Below are 20,165 nucleotides of genomic sequence, written 5' to 3' on the forward strand. Positions count from 1 at the left end.
ACGTATGTATATCGAGATCTGTCATGTCGAACCGGCGAAAAAAAATACCAAGAAAGGTGTCAGAGTCGACAGACCAGTAGGTAGTTTCGAGCCGTGCGTGAGGAGTCATGCAACCGTTAGAGCTCGCATTGAGGACACAGACCTATGGGCCATCGATTTGTGGCTGAATATGTGTTTGCGACAACATCTGAAAGCGGCAGCGACTACGTCACGATGTGGAGAGAATGGGCTGATCAAATTCGTAGTCAATGGCTTCAGATAAATAAATGAATCATCCACGTAGCTCATTCTGCAACACAGATGCGCGTAAAAGTACCGTGACTGTCACTATGTTCAGCACGGTGAACAGAGCGAGCTAGGACATAGAAGTACAAATAGCTCTGGGCTCACTGGCCTGCCAATCGCAATGAGGTCAATTACATAGAAAGAAGTCGAACAGAGACTTGCCAGATGGTTGATTGTTGAGCTTGACGCCGGGGAGCGACGCCCAGATTCAAGGTTACTTATAAGCCTGACTCCGAGCCCCTCTGGACATCTTTGAAATTAGAATAGCGGTCACAAGAAAAGCGAGTATTTCAGAGCGACCGAATGTCTGATGCCCTACCCATTATACTTAGACTAAAGCCTCAAAGCCATGAGCTAGATTCGAGAGAGTCCGAGAGAGAGGCTGCCGGGGTTTGCCGAAGCAGTCGACGCGTCTTCTGAATCTTCGCTTGAGACTCAACTTGCAATTGTCAAAAAGGTCGGTCTTGATGTCAGTACCGATAGTCCTCCGAGTGGGAGTCGAGCCCACGACCTCAAGATAACATGATTTCCATTACAGTCTCGCGCTCTTCCAGCTGAGCTATCAGAGGGTTGTGCGGATGACAAAGGATGAGAATCGCCTCCATCATATGCTGAATAGTGTCCGGCAGAGGCCATGAGCAAGGCTGACATGAAAAAGAGAGACACTATTGTACGAATGCTAGAGATATGCGCGGGGGTTGGCGGGAAAAACCCAGTCCATCATAATCACCATCTAAAGGAAGGAATGAAGGGATGTTCGTAGCAGAAATTGACATCGGAGCAACATCGGAGTTCCACAAAATCTGAGGCCACAATCCCGCGCCACAATCCTGTTCACGCCACACTTTTGTCATGTCGGGATCGAACCAGCGCTTTGAAACTTCCACCTTCCTTGCTTCCGTCTCCTTCGGAGTCTCTCTCGGAAATCGTATTCTTAGTGTCCGAACAGCAAGGGCTATCATTCATATCAAACTCTGTGACTGGTTTACTTGTTGTCGATATATTCGAGACTTCTGAATTCCGCTGAGCGAATTTGAACACAAGTTGATCTACCCACATCCTTTGTCACTTACAACAAATGCCAGTTGGTTCCAGAACTAGTCACTACAACTCTGGGGATGATGATTATATCGAAACAGACCATACGGTAAGTATGATATCTGTACATCCTAATCTCCATCGTCAAGTTGTCAACGTCTTCTATTTTACAGAGTTCAACAAGAAGAAGCAAGCGTCTTCGTACAGAGTCGAAAGTTAAAAGGAAGACTGAAGTAGTCCGCGTCAAGAAGGAGGAATCTTCTGACCCTGGTCCATTCGAGACGCATCGCACCTTTTCCCTTCACTCTCTACACGATGTTCTCGCTAGAACATATGCTTCGGAGGATGCAGAAGACGGCGACTTCGAAGAAATCGTAGACGCTATCTTACCGGATTGGAAGAGACTGAAGGACGAACTGGAGAAGGATAGCGAAAGGGACGAGCTCGTGCGTACCTTTCATTTACACTTTGTTATCATTTTGTTTGACACCGTACATATCTCAATAGGGTCGACCTCTACTACTGCTCACGCCCGACGACGAAGACAGACTCACGCGTCGATTGGAAAAGAAACGAGACACCACAGGCTCTCAGACGACCGTCGAATATCTTATTCTTCGCAAACTGAAGGTACAAAAGGTGTGCATCTGGGGCTCTCCTCCAATTTCAAATCCTCATCCTCCAACTTCCTGAATTATGGAATTGTTCGCAGCTTCGTCGCAGTCATTCCTCAACATGTCCTGCCCTTCGGCCTTCCCTCTCCGCCAAAAACGCCACCACCACACCCACACCCCTTGCGCGCCCAAACCTTCCACCACCACCGAACCAAGCTACTCTCGACGGTCTCTACGCCATCCAGTCGACGCCTTACGAAAGTTCATTCCTGTCTCGTTTACGTGGTGTCAATTACGCACCTGGACGCGAAGGATCTGAACATGCCTTCAGCGCGACCAGCACTACCAACACCGGAATGGACCTGTTCGGGAATGAGATATCAGTGTCGAACATGGTCGTATCTGTGGACTGGGAGACCAGGTCACCATGGATGGAGTTGATGGAGGATATAAGAGCGCATCATGTTCTCAAATCGTGCGTTTCTTCGACTTCTCCGTCCACCGACCTAGCGACCGCTGTTCTAGCCCACTTTCAATCCATTCCATGCTCATACCACATTTCGACAGTGCCGAAAGTATAGATCTAGAAAATTACGAGCCAGAACCTCTCAAGCCCATAACTTATGTCCCACTTCGTCCCTCGCACCTCCCTCAAATCCACGACATACTCCGACGGTCCTTCTGGACTGGGGTTGACGGTACGTCTACTTTCTTCCCTCTTTCATTCACCACAGCTCCCTCTCGTATCTTTCTCGATACACCGGCTGAAATCAACATCTCCATATCTAGTATCAGACTCGCTCATATATGCTCCAACAAAAAGCACCATCGTGGCAACATATGGGCACCTTGTCGTCGGATGCGCGTTCTTGAGCTCGCCAGTGGAGACGTATATCACTTATCTCGCGGTGAGAGCGGGCTGGGAGAGGGCTCAGATTGCTACGTGAGTGGTTTTCCTTAAATTTTAGCCCTCCAGTGGAGTCAATGCAATGTGTGACACCCGGCCTTTGAGCCATCGTGGTCTCGAAGACTGCAAAGAGAAGCGGGATCATGTCTTCGAGGGTCAGGCCACGAATATCAATCTTAAGCAGATTTAATATTACAGGTGCAGAGCGGTGAATTATAATACCAGAGACAAATATGCACGAGAAATGCAGAACAGATACCCTCTATCTTATCCGTGACCTAACCGTCCAATCTACTGACCATCGAAACCTCTCAACATATCTACAAACAGGTCCATGCTCTACCACCTCATCACCCGTAACCCTTCGCGCGACATCACCCTCCACGTCTCCGCTAACAATCCTGCTATGGTGCGTCCCACATCTTGTGCCCACTCCCGCTCCTATCCCAGGTCCCGCCCTGCCGTCCTCCTAATCTCAAAGTGCCAAAAGCATCTTCTGACCTGATGCACAAACATATCCGCAGCTTCTATACAACCGCTTCGGCTTCAAAGCCGAGGAGTTCGTCGTCGGCTTCTATGAAGACTACCTCGACCCACAATCTCGAGCGTCCAAAAATGCCTTCCGGCTGCGACTGCGTCGATGAGCATATACTCGTCCAACTATTTCGATCTCCCTTCCATCCGGACCTCAACTGCTCAAGACCTAATTACTAGACGCCACTACGACATCCTCCGGCCAAAAGCCGTCCTTCGACGCGAGGCTCATACACACCGTGAATATACCATAGCTGGGACCAATCCGACCTCAAGAGAAGCGCATCGGGGGTGGTCGACTCCGTCATCAACCCACACGCCAGTCCAGAAACTCAGGCTACCTTCGTCCTCTTCGCACCCCTCACCATACCCTCATCAACCGTCGTGGAGCTCGCAACTCCTGACGCCACAGTGCTTGATCCTGGCTTCCTCGATGTTGGAGGTTTCGACGTGGATGCGCGTGCCGCTGTAACGGAAGAAGCGGTAGAGCGCCTCTTCACACCGAAGTCTGCCAATGTAGTAGGCATTTTGTGAGGGCGATCCGAGCTTGCTGGCACCGGTATTACCTTGGGGGCCAGTTTCCAATGCGAATCCGAGGAGGTTGGGGTACGTGCGGTGGGTTGTGCATGAATGGCTGGCGACGAAGACGAAGACGACTGCGACTTAGATCCATTCTTTGCTGTGGCTGGAAGCTTAGCTGGCCGTGTGGAGGAAGGCCTCGCATTCCCCGAAGACGAAAGGGTGCCCTTGTCTTGACTTTCTCCGGACTTTTGACTGGTAGGAGCTGGGAAAGTTGGCGAGGGCTGTGTCCGCGGGTGCCGACCAGTAGGTGATGCCGATACAGGAGGCAGAAGTAGAGGACGCGGTTTAATGTATCCATTGGTGACTGGTTGTGCAGTATTGCGTGATGAGAGTTCTCGGATCGGGCTAACGTTGTCGACGAGCAGTGGGCGTGGTTTGATGTACACTGACGAAGGGTTTTGCGACACAATAACGTCAGGTTGATCGTGGGAATTTCCGGATTGAGACGTTGTCAAGGTTTGTGGCGGTCTCGATGACGAGGGGGTAGATTTCGTCGAAGGTTGTGGTGGTGCAGCGGTTACTTTCCGTGGCGTTGAGACTATCGCCGTCTTCGTCTGAAAGTTCGAAGAGTTAGACATATGTGGCTGCGATATCGATTTGCTCGTGGCGTTGACGGTGGTCGTCGCTGCCGACCTTGATGTAGTCGACTTGGTGACTTCGGCAGAGGAAACCGACATGGACGAACGACTGGAGGTCGGCATAGACATAGCCTTCTCCTTGTCGTATCGGACTTGGACCTCTTGCAACCACTGGTCGCTGTCGCCTTCGTAGCCCTCATACAGCCAGACATGTCTATGAATAGTGAAGCGAGTCAGCGGATCATAGTGACGGCAGGTATGCGTAAGTGACAAGAATAAATGGTTGAACGTACCGTCCAACGACTCGTTTCGGGTTGATGAACTTGTTATACCCAACACGCCAACCCAGCTGCGAGGTTAGGCACTGTATAATCTCGTCCGCGTTGCCGAGAAGCACGATCTAAAAGGATTGAAGTTGTCAGTCATCTTCGCGACCATGGAGAATAAGCAGCAGGATGCAATGGTCATCGTACTTACATCAGGGTTGATGTGGCGCACAGGAGTCTTATTGATGAGAATCTTTGTACGCAAGATATCCGTCTGGTGTCAGCTAACTGCTCCGCAGAACAGGCACTCATCAAGACATACCTGAGGGATGGAGTGTGGCATGTGCGCTGAAGAGATATGAATACGACGGTCGAATGAACTATCGCTGGAGGAACGTACCGAGTATCTCAGAGACGGGAGCGACCTTGAGAGATGTACCGATGACGATGATCAGATCGACCTGATCCCGGTCAGCCGCAAGAGCGTGGTCGAAATCGTCCGTCAATTTCTCCCCAAAGAATGTTATGTCCGGCTGTGCACAACATAAAAATAATCGGTTCTCACGCGAAGACTATATAAATGGTGTTTTCTTACCTTCATAATATAAGGGGGATACACAACGTCTTCTTCCTCGGTATCAACCTCTTCGAAAGGATTCTTCTTCTTCCCTTTGCTCTTTCTCTTACCTTTCTTGCGCTTCTGTGGAAGTTGAGAGGACTTCGCATTCTCAGCGCAGGCTTTGCAGATCGGAACCTCGCCTTTGAGAATGTCGGCCTCAATAGCGTTCCCGGGAAGACGAACGTGGCAACTTAGACAAGAGGCTGTGGCGAATGAGCCGTGACATTGGAGGACGGAACGGACGCCGGCAAGGGTCTCGAGTGTGTCAATATTTTGAGTGTAATTCTAAATCATCGATGAGGACGCGACACGGGTCGCGGATGAGTGAAGAAGAAGACTGACCCGTAGGAGCTGAGCACGCAATGAGGATGGAAGCCGATATTAGTCCCAGTTTATGACCTATAAACAGAAGGGGGTGTTACCTTGCCTCTGTCTTCAACTTCCTTGATGAAGCGATGGCATAAAGACGGCTTGAAGTTTGAAGGGTATATTTGTTTAGCGAAAGAACTGAGACTTGGAAGTCAGTATCACGAGTGGTCACGGGAAGCATGTTTCGGCTCACTAAAATACTGAGTCGCATTGACGTCGAGCTGCGGTATGAGCAACCGCGCACAAGAGAGCTTGAGGAAGATAGACTTACCAGCAGGATTCTGCTTGAAATAAGATATGTCGAACCTAGAAAGGGTATTTCGTCAACACTTTCAGAAACGAGTAGCAAGGTTCGGGCCTACATCTGTTGCGGGTCATCTAGATCATACTCTCCACTATCCTTGAGCGTGGCATAGAGTCCATTCCGTGAGCGGAAGTCAGGAATACCACATGAGACACCTACAGAGGCAGGTCAGTCACGTTTAAGCGACAATCCGAAATGAATCAACTTACTGATGCCCGCACCAGTGAGGATTAGGATCTTCTTAGAAGATTTGATGAGCTCTACGGCGTCATTAACAGTATTGTATTGTGATAGCTTGTCGCGCTGCTGAAGCCTGCCACGTGAAGGGTTAGTGAATGGACGGATTAATCACAGTGAATGAAGATAGTATTGGGAGTAAAACAGTCTATTATGCCATGATATCGGGCCTCCGAGGCCTCAGTGATAGCAACGCTATCTTCGTTCGGATGATCGCGAAAGCCATCAAGTTTCACGCACTGGCGATACCTCGCACCACTGGGATGCTTCAGTGAGGCAGTAATAGCATTCATGATCACAGTATCTATTCGATCAAATCGGGGCCGGATCGAAAGATGGGCATGACAATGCCGACAATGCCGGAAGAATACTTCTTGGACGACAGGCAGGCTTTCAAAGCGAAATCCGAGCGATAACTGTTGTCCTTGCCGGACGTTCATGTTTGCACATCACGTTCCAAGACTGTCGAATGGTAGACTGGAGACCACGGATATCGAATAGAGACTCACTCTTGTGAGCAAGCGACCTTGAGAAAATAGAGGAGAGTGTTGGTCTTCTTTTGTCGAAGCTCTGCGCACTGTGGTCCAAGTATTAACGAGTAAGTCATGCTTGACGAACACATATTCTTACGAGACATATCCCAAAAGCGAGCAAAAGCTCGTGTATTGGGACAGCACGATTTATGACATATTCCTGGATAAACGAGGACATGCCTACAGAAAGCGTGTCAGCAACATGTCAGTCATCGGACGCTTGCAACGCGCCTCGCTCTTTCAGATGGTGCTGAATCTGCTTGATATCTTGTTTCGTCCATCGTTCAGGAACACTATCTGAGAACCGAATCCGTCACTTTCCGATATATCACCACAGTGACAACTCGTATGACTTACCTTCCCCACCTTTCCAAGGGTCAAAGCCCTCATCCTCGTCGAGGGTCACAGAACCTGGTCCGGCGATAATTCGCGTGCCGTCCTCGTCTAACATGTCAACATCCCCGGCTCCGTCAGTCAGATCTACAACAGAGTGATAGTCCAAGTCATCGAGGATATCCTCCAACGCGTCCTGGTCAATATCCACTACTTCGGCCGCATCGACGAAAGCAGTAATCTGGGCCTCGTAGATAGCTCGGCGTCTGCGCGTACTCGTCGCGTCGTCGTCATTAGCAATCTTTACATGACCCGGAGTAGCTAGAGGCCCGTTCTGAGGAACCAGTGAGGGCATGGTGGTGGTAGAGAAAGAAGGAACGAGATCCGCGTCCCGTTGCGGAGAGTGCAGCACCGTCTAGAAGAGGCATGTCGTTCCCACACTTTGACTGTGCAGCCCTCTCCTCACATTTTTTTTTCGCTCTTTCCCGTCCAGCATGCCCCTTCTCGATCCTTCGTGTGGTGCTCTAATCCTACTCGTAAAACAACCCGTTTTCCGTAACTGACAATTGTATGACTTGCAGTGACCGACGCAGCCTCTTCATGCGCTGCTAGTTTTACGGCAATCGACGTTTCTTTTTGAGCTGATGGGCGGGGCTCAGTGGGGTCCGTAAGGGTATGCATCACCTATGCTTGGAGTACTCTCAAGTATAGGGTATGTTCATCTCATTTTCTACTCTAGTATGCCTTTTGCTGGACATTTCTGGGACTCATTTCGATATTTCCAGTGCCGACAGATCCCGTATTCCACGGTAAGGCATCAGACTCATCGAATCTGATACGATGCCGCGTTGTTGGCCCTTCTAGGGCTTCGTTTTGTCGGTACCTCAGGACTTCATGCAAGCTTGTCAGATCGGTTGCAATCTATGTTCATCTAAAACATGCCCTTGTCGAGTTCGTGGAAGCCTTGTTCTACCGTTTCGCAGGATCATAACATGTCTCGTGCGAAGGAAGCAGAGCAGTCTGACTCGTGGTCTGCTCAGTGTTCACACCATTTGTCGCAGATGTCTCTGCTCTTATAAGGGGCCTCAGCAGCCGAGTCCCTCTCGGTGAGCCCCCCTCTCTTGGGACCGCAAGGGAGCTCATCGGCTCATCATGGACGTCGTCTCGCTGTGTCTTTCTGCTGTTCCCCTTCCCGGCTTATCCGCAGCGTTCGAGATCTTCGTCTACATCGTCGAGAATATCGAGCAGGTCAAAGAGAGCGAAAAGCAGCTCAAATCCCTCGAACGTTCCATAGCCGAGCTCTTACTAGTCCTTCATCAAGAGGAGAAGGCTGGAAGACTATCGAAAAGCCGTCATGTGGAGCCTCTTCGGAAACTTCTCAAGTATATTTATATATATATTATATTTCCAGCCTCTCGAACCATCGGTTTGACCAGAGCGCACATAGACTTTTGCAGGAAATACGAGAATTTGTGGCTCATGAGCACGAGCGACCATTTCTGAAGTCGTTGTTCACGAAGTCCGACCGTATCTCCAAGATCGCAGGATATCACCATGAGATATGTGCACTGGTCAATGTGTTCCAGGTAAATGATATATGGCACACCACCTTATCTGCCTCATAGCTCACCTTGACACCTACTTAGATCACATCCCTCATTGATCTGCAAGCGTGGGCTGCCAGCTTCAAGGAAGTCCAACGCGAAGACCATGACGAACTACTTCGCCGACTCGATGTTCTTCAACGACAAACGGATAAACTCATGGACGTCATCGAGGAAGCTCTCAGTAAGGTTCACCTTTGTGGTTCGTAACCGAGATGCTCAATGCACGATGATTTAGATGGCCAGCATGATGGTGTCTCACCGAACCGCTGGACTCAGCCTTCTTACGCTCCCATAATGGCATCCCTCCAATCGAAGCTTCGCGACCGGACCCTTGAGCGACATGAGAGGCAGTTTTACTCTCGAGCTCTGGAGGAAGTGTCTGCGCTAAGTGGCCCTGTCGAGTTCAAGCCCGAGAGTTGGATGATCACGGCGCTAGACGTAGACTTTGGACGGAGGATTGGTCGAGGAGCCTTGTGAGCCATATCAACTTCGATGTCAATTGGTTTGTATTGATGCTCCCCAAGCGGCAACGTTTACCAAGGGACATGGAAGCACACTAAGGTAGCTATCAAGGTTCTGAAGAATGGGCAGGGAGCGGTGCCGAGTAAATATGTACGATCATTGTTTTGCCATCCGTTAATCTTGGCTCATTGGTTTGTCGTCGTCTAGAGCATCCGAAAGGAAGCCGAGGTCAGTAGTCGCTCCATATATGTTGAAGTGATGTTTATAGTATCTAGTAGCTCTGGTCCAAGCTACGACACCCTCATATCCTTCGTGAGCCCATCATCTACACAGTTCCATGCCGTTTGCTCAAGAGTCTCTAGAATTCCTCGGTGCGAACGTGCTGGATGAGCAGCTGTTCATTGTGACGCCGTACCTGAAGAATGGGAATGCTCGTGCTTATATTGCATCTAATCCAGGCTGTGACCGCATTCTCATGGTAAGCATGGCCTAATTATAGGCGTGAGTGGTCATGATGTTCATAGACGGGGTTTCACACAGACTCAACAAATTATCCTTGGCCTCGGTTACCTCCACTCGGTCAAGGTCGTACACGGGGATCTGAAAGCTGTACGTGCATACTCATCATAGCAAGACGACAGTTTCGTTCATAGTTTGCTGCTTTAGGTCAACGTTCTCATCGACGATGCCAGCAACGCCGTTTTGTGCGACTTCGGCCTAGCCCGTATCAAGGCAGATGCTGACAGTCAGACGAACGCGATGAGTTTGCCCTCAGTTGCTGGCAGTCGGAACTGGATGGCTCCTGAACGACTACGAGGCGAAAGCCCCAGAGCGCCATCGGATGTGTACGCATTTGGCCTGACCATGTATGAGGTATGTTCTCTTCGTCTACTATCGAAGCTCGACCTTAAATTTTATGCTCAGATCTACACCGGGGAGATCCCTTTGAGCGAGGTCGCTGCACAGGACTTTCTTCTGCTCGTGGGCGACCAGAACGTACGGCCGAAGCGTCCGACAAAGGAGGAAGCGTCACAGCTGACGGATAGTATCTGGAAGTTAGCGGATATGTGCTGGCAGGGACAAGCGAGCAAGAGGCCTGACGCTACCTACATTGGCAGAGTCTTGGAAGGTATCAAGCAAACTCTGGTCTGTGTCTTTCTTTTTATATTCGCCTAGCAAAAGATTGATTACACCGTAGTCCATCACTAATCATCCGCACAATCAGACCCTTTCATCCATTGTGGTCAAGCCATTCACCCAGACACTCAACCCTCCTCATAGGCCTCCCTTAACCACCAACAGACGCACTTCAAATCAGACATCCCCGCCCCGTAGCCGGAAGCCGTCCTCTTCCTCCACTACCCCCTCTTCACCTTCCACCCCAGAAGAAAGCAGGTGGCTTTCTCGAGGTCTCGCGCTGACGGGCCACAAACGCGCCGTCCACTGCGTCCGACTCTCCCACGATTACAAATGGATCGCTTCCGGCTCCGATGACCATCGACTTTGCCTCTGGAATACCTATACGGAGCAGGTGGTGACGCTCAAGGGCGAGAACCTCTCTGGCTCCATCTCTGCCCTTGACTTTTCCTCCGATAGCAAGCGCCTTCTGTCATGCCATGAAGACGTCCAGGCCGTCTGCGTATGGGACGTTAAGACTGGATGCCTTACATCAGGTCCATATCGCCTCGACACCGACTCACATACCACCACTTGTGGGCGACAGACCCCGACGCCCATCGCAGTCTTCTCACCAGACGCAACACAGATCGCCGTAGGTGGAACAGACGGCCTCATACACTTGCTCGACTCTAGTACGGGGACTTATCTTCGCACGTACCACCACACAAAACGGAGCGTCTTCTCGCGAGCAACAAAGAGATGGGCGGTTGGAGTAACATGTTTAGCGTTCTCTCCTGATGGACGCAAGATTGCCTCGGGCTCCGCATTCGACACCGTCTGCATATGGGACAAGGCCAACGGCTATCTTCTGACTTCCCTCACCCATCATCATACCGTCAACTCTGTCGTTTTCGCTCCCAGTGGACGGAGTATAGCGACTGCCTCAGTTGATCAGAAATCCCGAGTGTGGGACGTCGACACAGGCGTAATGTTATGTAGCTTCGTCATTCCTTCTCGGAAGAAGGGTATCGGAGAAGCGTGGCCTGGGGCGGTCTGTGTCGACTTCTCTCCTGATGGCCAGAAGATTGCTACCGGATCCAGTGATGGAATGATCTACATTCATGATGTTCACTCTCGTTCGTTGCTCGCATCACTAGATTGGCACGTAGAAAGAGTGAAGGACAAGCCTCAACTTCGTGTTGCTCGCGTAGTTTTTTCTGTTCAGTTTTCAATGGACGGTAAGAGGATCATATCGGGGGGCGCAGATAAATGTATTCATATTGGGTATTGGAGAAAGTCTCAGCGGGCGTAAAGAAAGTGTTGGGAGCGTTATCTTCTTATTTGTTATCTTTTCTAGCATTACGATTACCTGGACGATTGTATCCTTATACCGTTATGCTCATATGCCCTGCCTGCCATTTTTACGTTCTCTTGTATCAGCCTACGCAATTGCTCTCGTCGAACCTATCACACCGAATTTCACCACGTATTTACATCGTGCACAACCGAAAACAGACATATTCCTGATTATGGCGTCATTCAATGCTTCTCCAGTAAAAACCTCTCCAAGAAATGGATCTTCGCTCCATTCACGTACTCGATGACCGGCTTCTGTTTGAAGCCTTGATATTCGCCGCCACAGCCACAGAGTTAGTGACGGAACAAGATCAGAAAAAAGAAAAACAACGCTTACCGTGTCCCTCTTTCTCGCAGACGATCAACTCCACATACCCTCCCTGCTCCACAATCTTGCCTCTCATCGCCAGTGCTTCATGAACAGTCACTCTCGTATCGTTCTCTCCATGGGCAATAACCAAAGGCACCGTAATCTTGTCCGTATGGTTGATGGGCGAGATCTTCTCGAGGAATTCGCGAACGACCGGGTCAGACTCGTCTCCGTACTCTATGCGGCGGCGAGCACGACGGTGCGAGGCAGTGTTCTCAAGAAACGATGGCCAGTGAGAGATACCGTAGTCGGCGAGACCGCACGTGAGCTTGTGAGAGAAGTGAACCAGGCAGGCCTAATAGGGAGACCACACAGTGTCCGATAATCAGAGACTTGGGAGGGGTGCAGACGAAAAGCGACCGACTCACGTATACCATATATCCTCCATCTACGCAGGAGAAGTGGTTAGCAACAATGAAATTCGTAACTCGAAGAGGTCAGCTGGCCCACGCACAGGAGCCACCCATAACAGCTATCTTATTCGCATCGAGCTCGGTTTTCATATTGTTAGAGATGTAGTCCAACAAAGCTCCAATATCTCTACCAGATAGGACTGTGCGTTAGTTTCCCCTAAGGAGGAAGAAAATAATGAAAACAAACTTGACAGCATCCTCTCGTTTGTAGACGTCATCTGCGGCGAGATACTTCTTTCCGTACCCTATACTCCCCCTAACATTGGGATAGATCACGGCGCATCCCATCTCGTTGAGCAGATACCAGTGGATGGGCCTGGAATGCCATGAGCAACGACGAGGATTACAAGGACTAAGACGTACGATCGGGGCTGAGAGGTACTCTGCCCCTCCGGCCCTCCGTGTATATATATGACCACAGGAACGACCGACTTTCCGTCATCGGGGTGATAATACATCGCCGGTACCTTCAGCCCATCGAAACTGTCATAACTCAACAACTTCGGCCCCTTAGTCCTGAACGCCGGTCTCTGTGCCGCAGCCTTCACGTAAGGAGAGACTGAAACGGTGATGTACGGGTTGCCGTTCCCGTCAGTTTGAACCTCGGATTCCAAAGCGGAAGCAAGGTCAAGATGGACGATAGAGCCTTTGGTACGGTGAGAAACGAGCTGCAAGGCCAGTTCCCAGGGCTTCCCGTTTCTCTCGTTGGTCTGTTCTGCGAGAATGCCGCCTTCCCATCCCTCTATACGCACCTCCACAACCTTGCCCCTGTTAACGCCATGGACCACTAGAGCATAGAGAACTTGCCATCCTGCCTCGTTAGAGCGGAAGAACACACCCTCAGACGTGACTCTGGGAGGCATGAAATCCCATGGAATAGCACGGAGGCCATGTAGTCCGGGATCGGGAGTCGTAACGTGTGTCACTGTCTCGGTCTTCAGGTCGTAAGCTACGACAGAGTAGAAGTCGCCGAAAGCGGACGTAAGGTCGTAGAGGAGATCGGGAGTGCTTGGGTCGCGCGAGAACCTAGGAGAGCGATGGACTATCTCGGACTCTGGTTCGGTTGCGCCTGGAAACCGAATCTCTCTGGGCGAAGAGAGTGAAGGGGCCAAGGTGTCTATGAGGTAAAGGGGTCGATAGTTCGAGCTCTCCATCAAAGTGACAAGGATATATCGATCGTCCAGAGAGATATCTTGAGCAACCCAGTGAACCGTGGGTCCATCGAGGCTGGGGATCGGAGTGACTAGCTCTGACTGCAGCTCCAGTTCTCCAACGCTATCGGCAGATATTGTGGTATGCGAGTCGATGAGTTTCGCGGTGTAGATCAGGGTATCTCTACCGTTCTCTTTCGTGGAGCTGAAAGTGAGGATACTAGATAGAGGCACATGAGATAAAATTGAGAATGTCGTTGCCGTCGAGACAAGGTCAGAACTCACCGCCCAGACTTTGAGACGATGACGCTAGCATATTTGAAGTCGTCGTGTGTCAGTCGCTCGATTCGACCTTTTCCGGGTCGGTTGTCCAATTCGCCTTCGATAGGAGGAAAAGTTCCAGCGGGAGAATCTTCCCAGTACCGCCTTCAGGCAAGTCAGTCTCTGTGGGCACCGTTGTGAGTATACGCCAACATACCACAACTGACTCATTTCCCGTCCGTCGATATCCATTACCATGATTGCACCACCAGCTCTCCACGTCCCTCGCCAGTCCTCTCCTGGGATGGGCTTGAACTCTGTGATTGTCCGACCAGTACCGATGTCGAAATGGGTGATACGCTCGAGATCGTGCTTGGAAGTGTCTTTGGGGATGCGATAGATCTGTTCGACGGTGGCATCCTGAGGACGATGACCTATGAATATGCCTGCTTCCTCGGCCTCCCCATCGAGCCCCTGCTCAAACCCGAAGAGAGAGAATCCTAGAGAGAACAGAGCGTAAGCGGACAAAACGACAGCTGAAGGGACTGCAAACCTCGGGCTGCGTCTTCGTATTGCTTCATACCGTCGAAGAGACGCTGGGGAACGGGTTCGACGCCGAGAGTCTTGACTTTCCGGGCGGGGCGCTCATAGGCAGGGCCGTCCTGGCTTGTCTGCACTGTATCGATGGATGGAATCAACATGATGGTGGACTGCGGGTCACATTCGAGCGTTACCCGTGGTGTTTATAGAGGTCCCTATCTCTGTGGCCAGCGATAGCGAATGACTCGGCCTGCGATGTTGGACACGATGCTGGATGCAGCCTAGACGACGGCAGGCACGATCATGGGGTATCCGAGCTCAACAAGCTAATATGTATATTTAGCATGGCGTTCCGTACGTTTGAACGACTAATCCACTCACTAAATTGCTATCGCGATGCTTACAAAGTTACATGGCAAGGAGGAAGGGCCTCCAGCGCCCGAAGAGCGATGACGAGCGATGTATATATCGTCAAGCACAATATGGCGCAGAGAATACGTGCTACGACGTAGAAGCCGTCCGTTCAAAAGATTACCAACCTTCCCATGAGTCTCGTGAGAATCACGATCCTTCGAGGGTTACAGTGGTTAGGAGACATATTAGTGGTACGCATAACTTGAACATTTATTGGCTGGCACAGCTATTTGGGCGATCATGAGCTCAACCATTACTAGTCAAAGAGAAGATCTGTCGCTCATATGCAAAGCAAAGAAACGATATTATAGGTGAATAATCAGGATGAGTAGGGGTGGAACTTATGGGAAAATCTGTGCCGCTTTGCCCACGCTGTGGATGGAAATTGCCGATAAATTTCATGGGGCGCTGGGGCACCAGTGGCACCTTCCGACTTATGTAAAATTTGCCACAACTACCACCGTCTCAAGCTCCCAGCGCTCTATGATCCAAACATATGGCCAAACTACCGATTGCCGAGCACTGGAATGTCTTAGAGACTGGAACCATACAAGTCTAGTCAGCATCGGAACTATGTCACAATTCTGTCCGATTGAGAGTTCTTGGCAAGAATCCCAACCTCTCAGGCTCCTCTTACTTGGGTTGTATTTGGTTTTGAGGCTTTAATCATGACCGCCTACGTCTGTTCACGGTCTTTCATTTGTCTGTGCTTGTTTTCTTCTGTCTTCTATTTCTCCGTCTCGACCATGGATACTACTTATGCCCGCTGCCTTCAGGTGGCGATTGGTAGGGACAAACGTACCCTCGTGTCTTCTCCCATGTTCATTCGCAAAGGTCAACCTCATCGGAAGACTACAGTGTGCCGTGGATAACTCGAAACACCGGTAAGTCTATACAGCTTCCAAACGACTCGAGCATTTCTGATGGTCTTTTGGAATACTGACCGTCTATTCTTGTGGTCGAATTATGCTCAGTGCTCCTCAGAATTTTTGATGTGGCCGAAGATACATGTTCGATTTTACATTTTCCGTAAACATTCTCTGTGTTTGAAGTGGTGTCTGGCTCTTTTTTCTCACAGACGGCGAGTCATTCATGATGTGTGATTGACAGCTTGCACGGAGACGACAGAGACCGTCCATTGAGCCGGGTCTCGTGGGAAGGCCCTCAGCAGTTGAACGAACCCTTGAGCGACTCCCCTTCTTCCTGCCATCGACCCCTCGTCCTGAAAACAATTTTGCCTCAAGCCTAAATGTAAGTACGCCGAAATGTCCGGGGACCATGGTCCATTTATTAGCCTCCGATTCCAGTCTAATCGACTATCGGCCACCATTCGAGTTATTTTACGACGACGCATCCAAGATCATACAACCAAGCTGTCCCGCACGCGGGATTATAGACGAGATTCTTCTTGATAAAGAGGCTGAAGCTATTGAAGGCCACCCAAACGGCGACAATACACATCTATGTCCTTCCATTTCTACGAGCGCTTGGGTGAGACTTTTTCACTCGAGTCCTTGCGAAAGCCTGATCCATAGGTATATAAACCTGTCGTTCTGTTTGGTGTCTCCCCATCTGCATTTCAGAGTTTTCCTTGCTCAACCCCGGATGGCCCAAATCTCTCGCCTCTACGCCACAGTCCTCCTTGCGGTCCTTCTGTCTGTCAATGGTGTAACAGCTTTCAGTTTCCGCTTCTGTGAATACTTCTTCAATATTGTAGACCTTTCTCCGCCTCTCATCGATACCTTTTAGATTCGGAAAGTGCCTGCGACCACAATGATCCAGCCTCCAGTACTTCACCTCCCATCGACGATGCAGCGTTAGTCTTCAATTATCATTTCATTTTGGTTCCCATCGGACCCTTCAGCTCTGACCATCGCCGTCGCAGTGAAACAGGATTCGTAGGCAACTGCTACAGCGCACCCATCGGGACCGAGTGGATCGCCCTAGAGAACACGGATACATTTGTTTCCAATAGTGCGTCTTCTCTTCGCGCCGGAGTTCGAAGACGAGCACGACTCTTGACTTATGCCGCCTTGCAGCGGGGCTGGTCACATATTGCGATATTGACTGTGCAGGTGGAGCGTCTGCGTTCCAGAAGGGAACAACCTGCTTCTCTCCTCCTCCTGGGTACGTTCAATTGCTCCTGCATTGCCTGCGCAGCTGATCGATGGCAGAAACGCGTCCGTTCCCAGCTGTGCCATCGGATCTTTGTACGTCTCTTCAAAACTATATCCTCCGTATTACTCACATATTCTTTTACAGCATGGGATTCGAGTGAGAGGGATACCACGACGCTAGGGGAAGAGATGTTTGTTGTCGAGCTCCCTCTCTGTTGGTCAAGACGGTAGAAATCTCTGTGTATTTATCCAGGGACGTATAATTGAGATCACGATTCTTGTTTATTATGATGCTCTGTACTAAATCTGAGCAGCTCGACATACGCTACGTACAACGTTCGATGTTGGTCCTACGAGTGCATCACCAACCCTCTCAAAACAACTTGGACCCGCCTTTCCAAGTTGAAAGTGCCCCTTAGCCAGTATTTCTTCCTCCGTCGACAGAGATCTGGTTCCCACAGATCAGTTTGCTAGCGGTATAAGCGAGTGTTCGAAAAGTACTCACAATCTGTCCTGTTGTAAGAAGGGAGAAGTAGCAGCCAGTCAGTCAGTATGTTTATGTGGCCGCGATTCGACCTCGCACCTGTGATAAAACTCGAGTCCTCAGACGCCAGGAAAGACACTAAAGCCGCAACTTCATTCGATTTTCCGATCCTCCCAAGGGCGGCCGCACTCTCTTCCTATGGTCATACGAGGCGTATACATGAAGTCAATTATGTGAGTATACACTGCAAACAGAGGAATAGACTTACGGTGTTTATGAAGATAGACGGATCGCCTATTTCATTGGCGACAGTCTGAGCTTGAAGGTTCCGTCAGCTCCGGATTAAATGAGCGTAAAATCAGTGTCGCGATGCTCACTCATGTCTGTGTCGACACAACCGCTATTTTTTCAACGCAGATAAACAGTGAGGTGTAAAATGGATTCAGTGGAGAGCGTGGCGTGTGAGCTGAGTATATAGACATGACGTACGGAGCATATGCGTTCACGGTGATCCCGTGCTTTCCAAGGTCCAATGCTACCGTTTACGAAGAGAATTTACGCCTTCCCCAAAGTATAAGGGAGGATGAATGCTCACCTACGGCCTGCGTCAGTCCACGAACAGCAAACTTGCTCGCTGTGTATGTACTTCCCATGGGCATGCCTTGTTTGCCGGCAAGGGAGGATGCGCCTATGATCCTCCCTCCGCGCCGTTGTTTAATCATTTGACGTGCAGCATGCTGATAGCCTGTGAAGAGACCCGCTTTAGACCCATCTTGCAGGAGATTCTGCATGTGCACTCACAAAGGAAGATCCCTCTGGCATTGACGGACATGATTCTATCGAATGTATCTACAGAAGCTAGTACAATGATTTCAGACAAAATAGACTTGTCAGAGAGTAATAGTAGTGTTGCCCTTACTGTCTACAAATGTTTTGACCGGGGGAAAGATCCCAGCATTTGCTACCATCTGTTCATCGAGGATCACTATTGGTGAGTGGCAGATTGAAGCCGAAAAAAGATGAGAACCTACCACATCCAAACTACCCAGCTGGTCCACTACTTCCTCTACCATCCGTTTCACATCTTCCTCGGAAGAAACGTCCCCTACGGCGATAATACAATTCTGTCCCCCCGTACCAGAGCGGTACAGTTCACGAATCTCTTCCTCGATGTCTGTAAGTTCTTCTTTCCGGGAAGGGATATCGTTGATAGCGACGGACATTCCATCTTTTGCCAGTTGGAGGGCTATAGAACGTCCAATCCCTTTGATAGAAGACAATGAGCCAACTGTAGTTGAAAAACATTTGTGACACATACCTCGAGCAGCGACGCCGGTCACGAAGGCTACACGTGGTTTCGTTGATGACATGGAGAAGTTATTAATGAAGCGGAGACGAAGAGCAGGGACGTGAGGATGAGATGTGCCAGAACGACAGCTGATGGCTATAGTGTGTTATACACCTTCTATGCAGAGCTTTAAGGAACGCGATAGTTACCATGAAGGAGACCGCGGCATGCACAACCCCATAACTGAGGAGATGAAATCGGTGTAATCGCCTGAGTTCTAACCATTCTAGGTTTGCACACAAGCTTCACCACATTAAAATTGATCTGTACGGTCACCGGAGTGTCAGGATCTTCCGAGTCTGCGGATGATTAAGAGACGAAACATCCCAGTAAGTCCCATGAGGTCACAGATTTCTGGGTTACTCAGTAGTAGCCCAAACGCCAAAGCGTTAAGATCGTTCCTATCTCGAGAGTGATAGCTCATACGTGATCACAAGCCTCCAAGGAGGAAATGATCAGGCCCGCTTCCAGACAGCAGGTGTCTATGCAAGTAACAATCTAGGGCGATCTCGAAGAGTTAGTGTACTGGTACTTGAATGGCCGGCAGACGAAGAACGTTATTGAAGGCCTTAGTACTGCTAAGAGTTGGACTGACGAAAATCAACATAAAATAGATAAATAAAGCAGCAAAAGTTAAGGCGTACAGATCATTGAACATGAACCCCATTCTTCTCTTGGCATCGCTCAGCGGCGGACGCGCCTAATGGGGTACACAACTTCGCTTTGCTGGTTTTAGTCGCGCCTTGTCATTCTGAGCGGCCTGAGTTTCGGGTTAGCAGAGGCGTCAGATGCTATCAGACGGCTTTGCATTTTACTGATGGTCTGCACAGTCCGATCTGCAAAACTTGAATGACCTCTATCTCAACTTGGGCAGATGACCACCCTCAGTGAGATAAGTAAACCCGGTCAAAGCTGTGTATACTTGTCTATCGGTGAGGAGATGGTCGTACTTGGAATCATGGTAGAGATACAAGCGCATGGCAGCATTGGGAATACTGACGAACCATGGCCGTGGCGCTACGAACCTGTTTCAAGTTGAGATCTAAATTCTCGGCACTATCCGGAGCGCCATGAGCGGCAAGGACCTGACCCACCCAACCCCCGGGCCCGATCTCGTCTCCACTGACATCCTCAGGCCTTTGACAGCTGATACCCTCGAGCTCAATTCTTCGTCATTCAATATCTAGGTGTGCTCTATAACAGAATTACAGCACGGACGTACTTTGGAAAGGATTGATCAGTCTCGTCATTGAGTTACAGTGGCCACAATGTGGCGGCAAGGCTTCAAGTTCTCACAGTACTACTAGAATCACATCTCCGTTTC

The 20,165-nt window shown here is 50.0% G+C and overlaps 7 protein-coding genes and 1 non-coding gene across 8 annotated transcripts; 4 read left to right on the forward strand and 4 right to left on the reverse strand.

Moving 5' to 3' along the window:
- Positions 1-768: 768 nt before the first annotated feature.
- STEHIDRAFT_t162 lies at positions 769-854 on the reverse strand. Its single transcript has one exon. It is a non-coding gene; the product is annotated as a tRNA-Tyr (tRNA).
- A 1,627-nt stretch (positions 855-2,481) lies between these two features.
- STEHIDRAFT_147059 (uncharacterized protein) lies at positions 2,482-3,488 on the forward strand (the record flags this gene model as incomplete). The annotated part of the gene is made up of 4 exons (XM_007304096.1): positions 2,482-2,635; positions 2,727-2,880; positions 3,175-3,253; positions 3,369-3,488. The coding sequence occupies 4 exons, from the start codon at positions 2,482-2,484 to the stop codon at positions 3,486-3,488; spliced, it is 507 nt and encodes a 168-aa protein (XP_007304158.1).
- An 886-nt stretch (positions 3,489-4,374) lies between these two features.
- On the reverse strand, positions 4,375-7,554 carry STEHIDRAFT_139343 (SIR2-domain-containing protein; the record flags this gene model as incomplete). Its single annotated transcript, XM_007304097.1, has 17 exons — positions 4,375-4,514; positions 4,646-4,752; positions 4,832-4,938; positions 5,016-5,057; positions 5,127-5,152; positions 5,205-5,337; positions 5,400-5,708; positions 5,766-5,774; positions 5,846-5,930; positions 5,986-5,992; positions 6,064-6,098; positions 6,155-6,251; positions 6,306-6,409; positions 6,843-6,910; positions 6,964-7,046; positions 7,098-7,163; positions 7,224-7,554. 17 exons carry the CDS (start codon positions 7,552-7,554, stop codon positions 4,375-4,377), a joined length of 1,749 nt encoding a protein of 582 aa, XP_007304159.1.
- Positions 7,555-9,605: 2,051 nt separating this feature from the next.
- Positions 9,606-10,444, forward strand: STEHIDRAFT_57274 (kinase-like protein; the record flags this gene model as incomplete). Its single annotated transcript, XM_007303904.1, has 3 exons — positions 9,606-9,746; positions 9,809-9,877; positions 9,935-10,444. The coding sequence occupies 3 exons, from the start codon at positions 9,606-9,608 to the stop codon at positions 10,442-10,444; spliced, it is 720 nt and encodes a 239-aa protein (XP_007303966.1).
- Positions 10,445-10,994: 550 nt separating this feature from the next.
- On the reverse strand, positions 10,995-14,935 carry STEHIDRAFT_121398 (alpha/beta-hydrolase). Its single transcript, XM_007304098.1, has 10 exons — positions 14,860-14,935; positions 14,673-14,804; positions 14,156-14,614; positions 13,963-14,103; positions 12,890-13,897; positions 12,714-12,842; positions 12,568-12,653; positions 12,482-12,501; positions 12,081-12,408; positions 10,995-12,009 (listed from the first exon to the last, which is right to left on the reverse strand). Exons 3-10 carry the CDS (start codon positions 14,194-14,196, stop codon positions 11,927-11,929), a joined length of 1,836 nt encoding a protein of 611 aa, XP_007304160.1. The 5' UTR covers positions 14,197-14,614; positions 14,673-14,804; positions 14,860-14,935; the 3' UTR covers positions 10,995-11,926.
- Positions 14,936-15,491: 556 nt separating this feature from the next.
- Positions 15,492-16,056, forward strand: STEHIDRAFT_121399 (uncharacterized protein). Its single transcript, XM_007304099.1, has 2 exons — positions 15,492-15,776; positions 15,867-16,056. The coding sequence occupies exon 1, from the start codon at positions 15,561-15,563 to the stop codon at positions 15,762-15,764; it is 204 nt and encodes a 67-aa protein (XP_007304161.1). The 5' UTR covers positions 15,492-15,560; the 3' UTR covers positions 15,765-15,776; positions 15,867-16,056.
- Positions 16,057-16,497: 441 nt separating this feature from the next.
- On the forward strand, positions 16,498-17,170 carry STEHIDRAFT_156766 (uncharacterized protein; the record flags this gene model as incomplete). The annotated part of the gene is made up of 6 exons (XM_007304100.1): positions 16,498-16,585; positions 16,642-16,708; positions 16,778-16,866; positions 16,932-17,019; positions 17,067-17,102; positions 17,155-17,170. 6 exons carry the CDS (start codon positions 16,498-16,500, stop codon positions 17,168-17,170), a joined length of 384 nt encoding a protein of 127 aa, XP_007304162.1.
- Positions 17,171-17,424: 254 nt separating this feature from the next.
- Positions 17,425-18,863, reverse strand: STEHIDRAFT_156767 (NAD-P-binding protein; the record flags this gene model as incomplete). Its single annotated transcript, XM_007304101.1, has 11 exons — positions 17,425-17,457; positions 17,515-17,522; positions 17,593-17,689; positions 17,762-17,811; positions 17,871-17,893; positions 17,983-18,028; positions 18,089-18,238; positions 18,295-18,351; positions 18,413-18,461; positions 18,525-18,757; positions 18,812-18,863. The coding sequence occupies 11 exons, from the start codon at positions 18,861-18,863 to the stop codon at positions 17,425-17,427; spliced, it is 798 nt and encodes a 265-aa protein (XP_007304163.1).
- Positions 18,864-20,165: the final 1,302 nt, after the last annotated feature.

Source organism: Stereum hirsutum, assembly GCF_000264905.1.
Source record: "Stereum hirsutum FP-91666 SS1 unplaced genomic scaffold STEHIscaffold_7, whole genome shotgun sequence".
Classification (NCBI taxonomy): Eukaryota; Fungi; Basidiomycota; class Agaricomycetes; order Russulales; family Stereaceae; genus Stereum; species Stereum hirsutum.